At 39.8% G+C, this 14,957-nt stretch overlaps 1 protein-coding gene across 1 annotated transcript in view; it reads right to left on the minus strand.

Moving 5' to 3' along the window:
• The window catches only part of VWC2L (von Willebrand factor C domain containing 2 like), a 138,898-nt gene continuing 123,941 nt past the window's right edge, over nt 1-14,957 (minus strand). Inside the window, exon 3 of the mRNA XM_054586177.1 lies at nt 1-149. Within this exon, the coding sequence (XP_054442152.1) occupies nt 1-149 (149 nt within the window). The remainder of the gene's footprint in view (nt 150-14,957) is intronic.

A 14,957-nucleotide genomic window follows, 5' to 3' on the forward strand; every position in this document is an offset into this window, starting at 1 on the left:
CTACACAATCTGCTTGCCTTGGCATTCGCGTTTTGAACACTGAGCCGGCTTCCACCAGTCCCCGTTGTGACAGTGACAGATGTTACATTCATCCACTTTCACTTCAATGCCAGCCGGAATTATTGTAGTTCCTGCAAAGCAGTTTGGACCTGGAACACACACATACGTTGATTATTTGATTGAATCTGAAAGGCTCCCTCTCTCTTTTCCCTACCCCGCCCCCGTTAAAAACCCAACCCCCGTGCCATGAATCAGTAGGTCAGACTACACTTAACAGTTTATCCTTAAAGGATTTTCTAGCCATCTCCTTTAAAGAAAATCTTTCAGTCCCTACTATCTTTTGCACACAGCCAGTATTCCCTGTGCATATTATGCATTTAAAGAAAAAAAAGATCCAATGCTCAGAAATATTATTTTCTGTTCCTGAGTACATGCAGTTTTCTAAACTAAGGTTTTATAAGTTATACTCTCTTTGTTATGTTTTGGGGTATCAAGGCTGCCAAAATGTCCTCTGAAACTCGAGTGGGGGTCTAGCAAGTTCTGCATCAGATGATGGTACGCCCGTGACCTCTTCTCTGGCTTCCCGTGGTGGGTATGGGATGATGAACTCACTCACTCCCCAGTTTTTGCACCTCCCTAAGCCCAGTTCCTGGAATCCGCAGCTTGTTTCTTGATAATAATGAATAATTCATGTCCAGATGATTTATTCATGTCCCAAACAAGCTTTGTTAGAGGTTCATCTGATTTTTATAAACGGAGCTCCTTTAATCTGTTGGCTATCTATTTTTTTTTAAAGAATGACCCAAATGATGGGCTCTTGAAAGTCAACTGGAATTTTATTTTACTTTTTCAGATTCAGAAACTCTTTACTGAAAATTCCACTTGCTCACTGTAGATGGATGTTTTTAAAATTTGCCAGTATCAGTTTTTCACTTCTTGCCTTTCCTTTCTCTGACTTTCCCTTTGTTTTTTCTTACTCTCCCTATGTACAAATGCCAGTGTTCCATGTTGGTGATATTATTTTTCAGACTCAAATGGAATAAAAATTGCTTCCAAGGGTGCAGTGGATTATAGTGTGGTATTGCAAATTGCTGTTTCTTTGAAATAATTTGATATGTCTCTGAAGTACATATTAGGATAAAGAGAGGGAACACAGTGTTGTGTCTAGCAGTGATTTATTAAGCCAGCGTCACTGGCCTCTTGCCATAACCACTGCAAAGTCACATGGCACCATACATCAATATCGGTGCCCCACTTTCACTCTCTTACCACTTGGTAGGAGTTTACGAGACTATATTGACTATGAAATAAATAAAATGGGTAATTTGTAGTTCTATTCCATAACTGGAACCTTGCTTTTATAAAAATGGTAACTATTATGTAACAAGGTCTATTTATTGACATAAAACTACTTAATATGTTATGGATTTTACCACACATTGTTTTAGAACTCCCAGACCTCACCTGTGCATGCACTTCCCAGTGGTATTCACGTACCTATGACTTTCCTTCACTCTGGTAGACAAACACCTTAGACACTTGCCTGGACATGGAGAACTTGTAAAAGTAGGAGGGATAGAATAGGTCAAGGCTGACAATTAAACAGAATGAACTTCTACTTTTACCCAGGCAGGAACCTCTTATGATGCTGTGGTTATAAGCCCCTGGCCATCCTAATTGTTGATTATTTAAAGATCACTGTATCAGTTTCATAAGTCTTAGGACTTAGACATTGTTTGAGAGATTCAACTGCCTCTAAGGCTACACCCTCCTGGGAAAAGGTCACACCAAATCATGAATGTGTCCTGTTACCAGAACTGAGGGAATCTTCAGAGAACTTGGCAAGGAGGCATTTCCAGAACATGGCTAGTTCTCCCATGGCTGTTGCTGAGAGACCTCTCTCAGTGCAGCCAGTTCTAGGTAAAACCTGGCCAGAGCCAAACTCAGAAATCGAACTGGATGACAACTACCGCCTGTTACCCTGGAATCACCCAGGGAGGGCAGCCGTTTCCCTCTCTCCACCTCTCTACTTCCAACCAATTCTTTTTACCCCAATGGTATACTTTTAACTTTTGAAGATGGGGAATTAAAAAGAAATCTAAACAGTGGTTTTAAATTAAAGAAGTTCCTTAAGTAGGCAGAATATTATTCAGTAAGTGTCCTCCCAGCTTCTTGAGAGGATTTGGAAATTTGTCAGAAGAATCTTAACTGTGTGTGTGTAGAGGAATGTTTGCTGGCTCACAGAGGTCAAGTTCATGTCGATTGTAAAAAAAGAACTCTGACAAATCATTGTGCATGTCTTGAGGGGCTATTTTTACTAGGCTTCTGGTTTTCTTATCTTCCCCTTTTTGCCTATGTCAGTGCCATACTCTGATCAGTATGTATTTGATCAGCTTCCATACATCATCTCTTAGAAGTCATTTAGAATGTGCTGCACTCAGCTCAGGCAATATTAATTTGTATTGATTGACAGAATGCAAAGAGAGATTCTTTGCACTTTGCTAAGACTGACCAAAGACACTGCCCGTGAATAACATGATGACTTATCTACAGTTTCGTTGGCAGTCAGAGAGGTACTTTACAGAATCAAAAAATCTTGTTTTATCTCATTAACAGTGATTTTTATTAGCACCCTTCTGAAAATTTCAGGTATAGCTTGAGCAAGCCTCGAGTTTGCTGTTAATAGTCTGATCTGCTTAAAAGTAATTTAGTTAATTGTCAGACAGAATGGTTAGCACAATGCAGAAACTGTTTTGGTTTTGGCCCGTCCTTCTTAATAGTGGTGGCAGTAAATGCTAATTTTCTTTGAGCATGTGAGTGTTCTACATGAATTCCTTACATAAGAAATCTACCCTTCTGCCTGTTTCTTTTATTTGGGAGCTGCTTTCCTTTTGTCTTGGTTTATGTGAAAGAATAAGATGCTTCGAAGAGTGAACTCAATAGCAAAAGCAACGTATTTTAATGCAGAAGACTTGGAGACACTCCAGAGGGGAGCAGTGAAAATGATTAAACTGAAGGCTGGCAAATAGGACCTCCGAGAAAAGGTTAAAGGGATTGGAATTATTTAATCTAGAAAGAGAAGACAGAGGAATAACTCAATAACTCTCGGGGAATGAAGGCTTATTAGGTGAAAAATGGTGACCAACTGTTCTTTCTTTATTCTGACGCCTAGCATAAGAGAAAATGGAGACACATTGATTGTCAAGGAACTGTAAACACACCCAAATTGCTCAGAGAACTGAGAATTGAGTGTGGCAGATCTCCCAGCAGTGTGGGGAGATCTTCTCTCTTAGAGATCTTTAGGAACACAGGATGTCTCATCTGTCAGGTATGATTTAAATCATTAGCTCCGTGAAAACAGGAACTGAATATCTATCATTTGTTATGGTCCAGACCTAACACTGTGTCCAGCAAATATGACAAACTCATTATATGTTTGTTTAACTGAATGACATAGGATGAACAGACTAGCTGTATATTGGAAGCAAAATTATTTTCTGAACTTACAGATCAGGCCTCACACATATACACACATCAGACTTAGCCCTAGTAATATGAGGTATAGAAATTTATTAATTAAAGGAAACACAGAGTGATAATTTCTTGAGCACTTCATGCCAGGAGTTTGCCTCATTTAATCTTTCCATTAAACCATATAAGGTCCACATTTTCATCCTCAGCACACTAAGCCTCAGAGATGGAAAATGACTTGTGTGAAATCGTCTATCTAGTAAGTGACATCAATGGGATATGAAGTCAAATCTCCCTGACCTATAGGAATCCAAGGAGTGCCTTCTTTGCCCGGGTCCTGAGTTTCTATTCAGAATTTGGAAGTCCACTTGATTTTCATTTGAGGATGCCTACTGAGGTAAGAAATAGGATGGCTAGGAAAACGTGAGACTGTTTTTCTATGGGTCTTTATCAGATCCACTGGTATTAGATTGCATCTTTGGAAAACCTAATTTATCTAACAACGAAAAGGGAGTTACCATGGAGAAGATGCTTGCAGAACGGGACTTTGGCTTTTTGCAGGGCAGCAGATCCCACTGGTTGTGAATGAAAGGAAACTGCTCCACCAGAGACCTGGTTTGGGTTGTGGTTCTACAATTAGTTATGTATGTAACTTTAGGCAAGCACTCTGTAACTTGAATACAAATGGGAGACCATATTGTCTAGTCTCAGAAAGGATTCATAATTTTGAAAATGCAATACAATGGGAACTGCAGGTTGAATCTTTACTGGGGGTTGGAGCAAAAGAGGAAAGAAGGAAAAGCAGGCTAGGAATTCTCATAAATAAAAACATTTTTTTCCATGAAACATATCAATAATTTTCCTTGTTGGAAATACTTGTCAGGGCACTTATTTTGTATACCTGTAAAATAAAAACTGGTTTGCAAACATTTTTTCCAGACTAAAAATCATTCAAAATCATCTTATAAGGAAGACCAATCTGGCGAGCTGGCTGTGGGAGCCTGGCACCCTGCCTTATCAGCAGTGTTTTTCCTGTCTCCCTACCTCAGCTTCGCAAAGACATCTACCCAGAGTATCTAGTGATTAGAGAAAAGGTATTTGAAATGATCTCCTCCAGCTTCAAAAACCTAAGAAAACCATGAGAAAATAGAAAGGAGTCTTTCATATTTGTGGTTGTAGGAACTGAGCATATTCAACTCATCCATTACATTTATTTTTTGTAAACCCTCACATTTCCTGCATAAACAGGTACCTAGAAACTATATGGAAAAAGGAGTCTCTAGCTAATCTGATCTCACATCCTGTGGAGGTATGCTTGCTTATGATGTTAAACATCATATCAGCTGCATGAAGGAACAAATATGTAACATGGAATCAGTGCTCTAAAGGGTAGGCTCCCACAGGGAGCTGTGGAAGGTTGTAACAGAATACTTGATCTGGGCTGTGGGTAAATGGAAAGACTTGGGGTGTATTAAAGATTTCTACCATTATTCTAAAGGCCGTGGGAAGCTCTTGAGCTATTTTAGGTAGGTCTGTGTGTGTGTGTACAATCATAAAGTAAAGGCATTGATTACATGAAGTGCACAGTGTCACTATGTGATTAGTCCACAGAGCGCCTAAGGTCAGACTAGACATGATATCTCAATGGACACAGGTCCTTTGAGATTACAGACAGACGAGAGTCTTCACCGTGTGGTAGTAAAAACACATTTCTTTCTCCTTTGCTTTGAGGTATTAAAAATATCTGCTAAGGTGCTGGGGTAATATTAGATTAATGTCAGTTATTAATAAATTGGCTTAAATTAATCAATCACACTATGCCAGAAAGTAAGGTCCTAGGGGAAACAAGGCCTAGGAAATGTATGATTTGATCTTAGTGAAGGAGAAGGAAAAGACCTGGAGGGGGAAGGTAATTTGTAAAAAAAGAAAAACTTATAGGGAGGCTCTTAGGGAACCAGGATCATGTACAATCTGATGTAGATTCTACTGGGCATTTTGGGGAAGAGGAGAATTTTACCAGTCAAGCAAAAAAACCAATCCTGGACAAAAGGCACAAATTAGAGGAAGTCGTATTTAGAGATTATACAGAATAGCCAAGAGAACCAAGCTTGGAGCATAATACAATGAAGCAATGAAGAACAAGGGCCAAAATAATTTCACAGATTTGACCCAGTGAATATACACCTTGGGTGCAGATATAGCAGCTTGCCACATAAACATCACCAACCCAGGACCCTGGATGCTGCTGCTAGAACCATGGGCACAGCTGCCTTTCTTATCAGTCTTGCTAGAATAAAGCTTCTTGAAATTGCTAGCTTTCAATGTAAAGTCTGCAGCAGGTAAGCCTGAGGATAGGGCCTACTTAAATACCTGCACCCTAGCTGCAAGGGAGTCTGGGACATGAATATCTGGCATTTGCAGCTTCTCTAGGGAGTGATGGGCTTTCTCTATATGAAGAGAATTCCCTAATCATAGGGAGGAGGCAATTCATTTCTGATTCTAAGAGGGATGGGGAGAGGGATCAATGTGGGAAACTTTATGCGCTTCAATTTTTTCCCCTGGGGCTGACTGCCAGTATGTTTGTCTTGAATATTTATTCATTCAGAACAAGGCTACTCTAAGCATGAGTGATACAGCTGTTGATAAGACAGAGAAAAATCTCATAGACAGAAATAGCAACATGGTGGTTACAAGAGGGAAAGGGAAGGGGTATAGGGTGAGGTAGAAGAGGGTAAAGGGGGGATAAATGATGATGGAAGGAGGCTTGACTTGGGGTGGTGAACACACAATACAATATGCAGATGATGTGTTATAGAATTAAATGCCTGAAACCTATCTGTATTTTGCCGTGTGTAATGTATATTGTTTTGTTTAATTTTTTGGGGGAAATATAAGGACACACATTATACGTGGGTATAATATTTACATGCTGTGGATATAATAATAGGTATGATAATCCTATGTATAATGCACACAAAAATGTGGGTGCGCTTTATACATGGCAAAGTATGGTAATTTTATTAATGTCACCCCAATAAATTCACTAAAAAAAGAGACAGATTCTGCCATCAGGGAGTTGACCTTCTTAGGGCAAATCAGACAAAAATCAATTAAGCAGAGCTATTTCAAATCATTTTGTGCTATGAAGGAAATAAACAAAACAATGCAGTTGAATGCCTAGACCCAGAGTGGAAAAATTCTTTATAGTTTACAGATCATGTTGATATATGTTTTCTTATTCCTTATTCCTCATCATGCTATAAGGTCTTTATCATGAATCCTATTGCACAAATGAGGAAAATAATGCTGAGAGAGATTAACGGACCAATAAAAGGCTGAGAAGTAAACAACAGGAGAGCTTAAATCTCAACCCTCTGTTCTGATCCCTGGCTGACTACTTTGAGGAGACTCTTTATGTGTGCTGTTATTTACTCCAAACATCAGTCATACTCATACATTCCCCTGCTCCCGACTACTCGGTTTTCTCTTGCAGGAAGCTTATGTGAAACCCAGATCCAGTTGACAACGCTGAATTCAGTGAATACTTTCTGAATACTTTTAAATAATTTTCATGCATGACCTTTTTTCCTCCTCACATGAGCTACTATTGTCTTTGTTTTATAGGTGAAGCAATGAGACAGAAATGTCAAGTAACTTTCTCAAAGTCACCCAACTAGTAAATAATTGAGCTGAGGGATACACAGCCACTTTTCTGTGCTTCATTCCAGAAGTCAGTCTTTCTGTGCGTAGGAGCTACTTTTCATTTGCTCCATATTTTAATAGCCCCTGGGATGGGTTAGAGGAAAAAGGCTAGAACACTTAAATTCCTGGAGAAGGGGGAGGGGGAGGAGAGTGAGGAGGAGAGGGAGAAGGAGAGAGGGGTCAGGGAGGGGAAAAGGAGGGGAAGGGGAAGAGAGAGAATAAAAAGGTAGATAAAGGGGTGAATAGGCAAATAGTAGTGAATGGAAAAGGGGTAGGTCTGGCTATCGAACTCCCACATGGGGCAGAGAAGTGGGTCCCTGCCACATCTTTATTCGACTGTTCTCCGTAACTGCAAAGCAGAATTGCTCCCAAGAAGCAGATATGGCTGAGAAAACAGTGTGAATCCAGTGATCACCTCGGAAGGCAGGCGGACTGGCACTGAGATCTCTCGGTAGGAGATGCCCTGTCCTTGTTGCTTGTTGACCCGGATCCTCCCTCCCGCTAAGCCTCCTCCTTCCCAGAGACTAGGACAGCTGGGCCAGTCATGATCATTTTACAGATGCTTCCAAATTATAAATTGGTATGGCATCCCTGAAAATCCTTCTTCTGACAACAACTTCATATTGCTAAGTGGTCCCTGTTGGAGTGTTGCGGTTTCTGGCCTTGATTTGAGTATTTATTATTGACGCATGGTGTCTTTTAGAGTTGGTTGTAAATGATCTTCCTGTTGCACAAATGAGGCAGATTCCTATTGTGTAAGACAATAAACATCCCATATTGATTTGGCAGAGCATCTAAATCATTGTTTCAGCAAAGAGTAGGCATGTAGGCCTCAGTCTGGGATTGAATTGGATCCGATTATGTTCTTCCTTTTTAACTGACTTTAATTCTCTGCTTCATGAAGTCCGATAGACATTATTATGCTATGGAAAAGCAAATAGGCTTTCTGATCGGGTGTGCCCATTTCAGACTATTAAAATCTTGGAGGAAATGTTTCTAAAAAAACCGGTAATTAGAGCTGATTGCAGTGAAAATTGAACTAAGGGACTGAACCCTTCCCAGTGACATGTTCCAATGGCCTTATTAGGCCTGGACAGAGAGCAGTGACAAGGTTTTGATTGCCAAAGGGAGTTTCCAGACGGGAAAATGGAGTGCCTCTCTCTTCGTGCTTTGAGTCACTCCTCTCTCTGTCCCTTTCCAACCATTTTATTAAACCTAAGAACAAAAAGCTTCGTCAGAGGAAGGTGGCAAGATTCAGGAAGAATTGTTTTCTCTGAGGCTGCCCTACAGGTTCCTGTTAATCATTTTATTTGAAAATTCAATATTGCTGAACTCCCACGCAAATTTCAGTGTGAGGGCTCCACAGAGTCTCCTGGCCCTTAAGTATGTAAGATTTATAGCCCGGTGCTCCAATTAAGTGCTGCAAGGGCTGGAGCAGGGAGGAAGGAGGTGGTCAGGCTACACAATCCAGGGAAAGCTTGGCTGCTCATTTTCTAATTTCAGGCAAATCAGGAGGCTGTGAGAACCCAACGGAGTTCACGCTCTGTGTTAGCCGGCCTTTCATGTCTGGCTGCCCCTTCAGAAGGGTGTGTGCAGTCAGTATATGCCTCGGTTGGCCGTTACATAACACCCTTTTTCTGCTTCGTTTTTTGCTGCGGGTGAAGGAACAGTCCCAGCCAAATTTTCTGAGCTGAAATGAGACAGCCTCTGTTGTTAGAGCTTTCAGTGGTTTTAAAATCACTTTCCTATTTTTTTTTTCCTCAGCAATCGTTAAGGTTGGTAGAACTGGCATTATTGTACCAGTAATACCAGGAACTGAGGTTCAAAGAGAGGGGAGCTAAGGTGATTTACTACTTCCTTATTGAGTAGTTGAGTCGATTTACTTCTAGGAGAGGAGATTAGGAGTCTGACATCCACATTTCAGTCCGGATTCTGCGATTTACTGGAGATATGATCTCAATGTCCCCAGGCGTAAAGTGGGAATAATATTAAAATAATAAGAGTACCTACTTATGGGAGTTTTTATTTTAATCCTTTTTAAAAAGATTTTATTTGTTTATCTTTAGAGAGGGGAAGGGAGGGAGAAAGGGAGAGGAATTTCAATGTGTGTTTGCCTCTTGCGCACCCCCTACTGGGGACTTGTCTCACAACCCAGGCATGTGCCCTGACTGGGAATCAAACTGGCGACTCTTTGCTTTGCAGGCTGGTGTGCAGTCCACTGAACCACACCAGCCAGGACTACTTATGGAAGTTTTGAAGGAGTAAATGAATTAGCATATGTAAAGCAATTAGAACAGTGCCTGTCACATCCTAACACTTAATAAATGTTAGTTGTTGCTATTTATCATTTTGATTATAGTTATTACCTGAGTTACAATCCGTGCCACTTTGGGTAGGTTATAGAGTCCCAAGTCCTTTGATTTCTAGTCTAAATTTTATTTTGTTAATTTAAACACATCATTGAAGAAATTAATCTTGCCGATGTCAACTATTTTTTTTTTTTTTTTTTTGGCAGAGCAAGTGAGCATATAAAAGTAAAACCATTTTGATGTGGATTTCTCTTGCGAATAGAGACAGAGTCCTTGGGGGGTGGGTGCTAAAGGGAGAAGTGCTAGTCTGATCCAGTTGTTGACTGTGGAAGCATTTATTAGGAAAATGCCTTAAAGTGGCTTGTCTAGGCTACTGGAGATAACCGCTTTTGTTTGTTGGGAAAAAAGGGCTCAGGTATGGTGGGAAAAAGTCTAGGTTAGAGGCTAACAAAGAGATTGCAATTTAAATAAAAGAGAGAATAGGCAAGATATAGACCTATATGTCAAAATATCTATCTAAAGGGTCCCCCCCCCCCCCAACAATTTCTCAGTGCTTGAAAATACAGGATAAAATCTGAATGCCTGCCAATAACAGACATGTTGAATAAATTATGGTTCCTCACTGCATGGACTCTACGGTAGCCATTAAAAAAGAATGAATTACAACCTCCTGCTGACTTACAGGGATTTTTGTGAGTTATTATTGAATGAGAAAGGAATTATGCACAGAAGTGTAGGTATAAGATGATCCTATTTTTACAAAACAAATATAGACAAACTTCTCTCTGTGTGTTTGTATAGGATTATACGAGGAAGAAGGAAAAAAACAGCACAAAAACTGCATTGTTAACACATTATCTTGCTGGAAGGAAAGGTTTTTGATGGGGGAGGATTTGAGTAGAACACAAATAACAGGAGAAAAACAGGTGCATCGGGACATTTTATATTTGTTTCTCTGCATAAAAATGTAGAACATTCTTATATTGGCACACATTTTAAAATCAACGTGTGTATTTAATGAGGTAATGGTTTTGTTTTTGTCCTTAAAATGTATTTTGAAATTGATAATGCATCTGAAAATCAGGCATGTTTTAAACAGAGGAAATGTAGTGAAAATCAGAGGGAGATAAACCAAGCAGAGCCATAGGTTCTCGAGTTTTCTTGACTCTGAACTTCTAGGGCTGTGCCGTCCTTTGCGGTAGCCACTAGCCATACGTGGAGTGCTTGAAGTGAGGCTAGTCCAAAGTGAGGGGTGCTGTAAGTGTGAAAAATACACATCAGATCGCCAAGCCTTGGTGTGCCTTCAACATGAACAAAGCATGTAAAATCGCTCATTAATCATTTTTTATATCAATTACATGTTGGGCAAAAATATTTTCGATAGATTGGGTGAAATAAAATATATTCTTAAAATTAATTCCATCTCTTTCTTTTCACTTTTTTAATGGGGCTAATTTAGAAACTTTTATTTTAGAAAATGTAGAAAATATCACAGCTCCCCTGATATTTCTATCAGTCAGTACTGGCCTACAGGAATTAACGAAAGAATAAAGAGGCATTTGGAGGGACCAAGAAGGACGTAAGTTTTACATAATTTGCTAGGAAGAAATACTAAGTGTTGTTGAAAAGGGAATGTCTTTAGGATAGGGATTCTCAGAGTGTAGGCCCCTGATCAACGTTATCAGCATCACCAGGAACAGCGGTGATCTGCAAATTCTTCATCCCCATCAACCACCTGCCAAATCAGAAACTGTGGCTATGGGCCCAGCAGTCTGGTTTAACAAACATTCCTGGTGATTCTAATGCAGGTTAAGATAGGAGAACCCCTGCTTTAGGATAAGACAACTTGGATAAAAACCATATCATTGGGAACTAGGAAGATAGTGCAATCTGAGTGTTGGAAGATGCCTCAGCATAGAGTGAGCTTATCCTAAAAGGCAATGAATTTAGCATGCTACAAGGACATAGGCTTTTAGCAGGGGGTTGTTCCCAGGGAGAAATTCTGAGTTGGTAAGTGGTGGTTAAATGGTTCAATTACTTTCAAGTTTCGGCATTGAGCTCTGAGCCGTCGTCATTGTGTTTCTTTCTTTGATAAGTGTGATTTTTACTTCCATGATGGCTTTGAGAATCAAAGAGTCATGTGTGAAACTTGGCATTTGGAACCATTTTGCATGCTTTCATGACCTCACTTTCCAAAAACCGGTTGGTTGTCACTGGAAAGAAAAGAGTATATATTCAGACTTTGGATAAAATCCAGTCAGAAAAGGTTGCATGACTCAGTCTTATCTATCTTTCATATGAAAAATAAAATTATTTTAAACAACAAGTTTTCTACTTTTCAAACTAAGTATCACCTTTGAACACTGCCTATTTCATTGATGCAAGAATCACCAATCTATTTTATTTCTATTTTATTTAAAATAATATGCTTGATAGACGACACGAAAATAAAATTGACATCCTCACGGGGGGAGAGCGGCATGGGACGTGGGGTATGCTGGTCAACAAAGTGGGCAGCACCCCCATCCTCACACATGTCACACATTTCATAATGGAAATGAAACAGAAAACTTTCAATTTTTATTCTCTGTATTCAAAGACATAATATGCTTCGTAACTGGAAACAAAGATGATGGGTAGATCATTTTATTATTGAACATATGACCAAAGTTGCCTTACAGACATGTGCAGGATTTTCATAGTAATGTGCAGGGTAGAGCAAAAGTAGGTTATAGTTGTTCATATGAAAAATAATACAATAATAAATAATAAGACAAGAATGAAGTCTGTGTTCCACATACTCAAAAGTGTAAATCTAGTTCTGCCTCACTCTGTATTATTAGACATGCCACAGGTAAATTAAGTAGCAAAATGATATTTTCTTTAATGTCTACCTAACAATGCCTGTCAATAGCTAATAACGATGACACAGAAATGATGACAAAATTAGTAAAAACAGTCCTCAAACTGTATAATAAATCTAGTCTAGAAATATTTTTAGTCTAGAAATATAATGTTGACCGGTCACATTTCCTTCCTGTATGGATATGGCAAATGTAGATATCAAATATAAATAATAATGGGATAAAATTTATTAAAAAATAGAAATCACACACATATTAAGGGGATTTAATCTAGATTAGAAGTCACAGACGGTCACCTCAAGAAAGTGATGGATGATAACGGGAGGGAGGAGGCAAAGAAGCCACATGTGAACAGCTCCTACATGCAATAAAAGCTTGGAGCATAGGGCAGCATTTGAGATACTGCAGAGTAGAGAGCCAGTGGAAGGGAGACCAAAATAAAAGTATGTGGACATAAGTAGAAGCTAGTGCTGGGTGCTTTGTAAGAACTGTATTTGGGCCATGGCTGGTGTGGCTCAGTGGGTTCAGTGCTAGCCTGTGAACCCAAAGGTCACTGGTTCAATTCCCAGAAGTGATAACCGATCGATGTTTCTCTCACACATTGATGTTTCTCTTGCACATTGATGTTTCTCTCCTTCTTTTCCTCCCTCCCTTCCCCTCTCTCTAAAAGATAAAATAAAATTTTTAAGAAATATATTTGGGATTTTGGATTCCATCTAAAGAACAATTGAAACCATGACATCACCAGATTTACTTTTTAAACAGATTACACAGACTTTACTGTAGATAATGAGTTGAATCATAGCTGAGGGCTGTGTTACAGAAAGCTGACCGATTTAATCAATTCTTGCATTAGTCCAGGCAAAGATAATGGTGGGCTAGTCTAGGGTGGTGGCCAGGGGAATAGAGAGAAGTGAATGGATGTGAGCACTATTTAGGAGATAGAATCAATGTGATTCAGTGGTAGATGGACTGTGTGGAATAAGAAGATACCCATCAAGTTTCTGATTTGAGCAAGTATATAGGACACTGATAATGTAGCAGGATTTGGGGGAAAGAGAGTGAGGTTGATGTTAGAAAGGTTGGATTTGTACACCCATGAATCATCTAAGTGGAAGTGAGTAGAGGAAACAGAATTGACTGAGTGCAGAGAGAGAGTTGGGATTATCTGGCAAATGAATTGTGACTGAAGAAAGGGGAGTAGTGAGGTTACCCTGAGCATTTGATGGAGTGAAAGAAGAAAGAGGGCCCAGGACAGCAGACAGCAAGAGTTGGAGCCAACTAAGATGATGAAAAGGAAGTCTCCAAAGAGGAAAGAGAAAAAACAGCAGGACATGGTATCAGAGAAGCCAAGCAAAGGCACCATTTTGGGTAGGAACAGTCACAGCAATGTCTAGTGCAGCTGAGATGGCTTATGAGGTGTGGGCTGAGACAAGTTTATTGGTGACTCACCAGAGCAAGGCTAAAGGAGGTGGAGGAACGGGTAGGTGGTAGAGGACATAGACATAAAGAAAGCCCAGTTGGTAGCCATACAAGACCAGGGCTGAGGGAGGGTTTTAGGACGGGAGAGAGATTAAAATGTTTAAATGCTGATGGGAAAGACTCAAGGGGAGAGAGAGGTTGAATGTAGAAAGGCTGGATGGGGAGGAATAATTGAGAGAACGGAGTCGCTGAGAAAGCAAGACGGAATGGAAATTCGTGTTCTAAGAGAGAAGACAGGGAATGTCTTCTATTGTAATAGACAATAGGAAGCTAAAGGAGTTTCTGTCTGATAATTTTACTATCTTTGGGAAGAAGGAGGGGTACTAATAGGCTGAGAGTAAAGAGAGAAGATGAAGTCATTCCAAAGAATGAAATAGAGATGACTGGGAAAGTGCAATAAAATTGTTGAACAGGGTAAAGGTCTAGATGAGGATGGTGACTGTAATTTGTGGTGGTACCAATTTGACTGCGCACGTCATCCTTCCCATTGGAGCTCAGCAGTCTTATGAGTGCCCAGGCAGACAGGCATCATTTAATAGCAGTGTGACCTTGTGCAAGTCACTTATTCTATCTCCAGGCCCTCACATGTAAACTGGGAACAATAAGAGCACTCACCTGATACAATTGTTGGGATTGTTAACAGAGTTAAGGCACAGGGCAGTTATGAGAATAGTTAGCATATGGTATATGCTCTGTGAGTATTAGCTTTGGGGTTTTGGCAGGCATGGGGAGATAGGAGCAAAGGAATGGGAGATGTTAACAAGAGAGGGGTTGAAATTGTAGACTAAGGAGTTAAACTGGAGAACAAGGGAAGTGAAACCATTGAGTTTGGGAATCACTAAAGGATTTTTTTATTTACTGAAATTCCTCCTGGTATGGATTCCTGGCCTCAGATTACAGGATGCTAGTTTTATTGACAGATTTAAAGTGTTGATGAAAAACAAATAACACTCTGAGTTCTCTCATTCCAGTTCCTATTCTATCCTTTGGTTGTGGTCCCCAATCCATAAGGAATTTACATTAAAAAGATGTGTGTGTGTGTGTGTGTGTGTGTGTGTGTGTGTCTGTTAACTTTAGCTTGCAGCATGGCCTGTGTGTGATTCTTCATGTTCTGAATTCTTATGAAATG

Source organism: Pteronotus mesoamericanus, unplaced genomic scaffold (genome assembly GCF_021234165.1).
Source record: "Pteronotus mesoamericanus isolate MK-2021 breed Mesoamerican mustached bat unplaced genomic scaffold, CSHL_Meso_final contig_90, whole genome shotgun sequence".
Classification (NCBI taxonomy): Eukaryota; Metazoa; Chordata; class Mammalia; order Chiroptera; family Mormoopidae; genus Pteronotus; species Pteronotus mesoamericanus.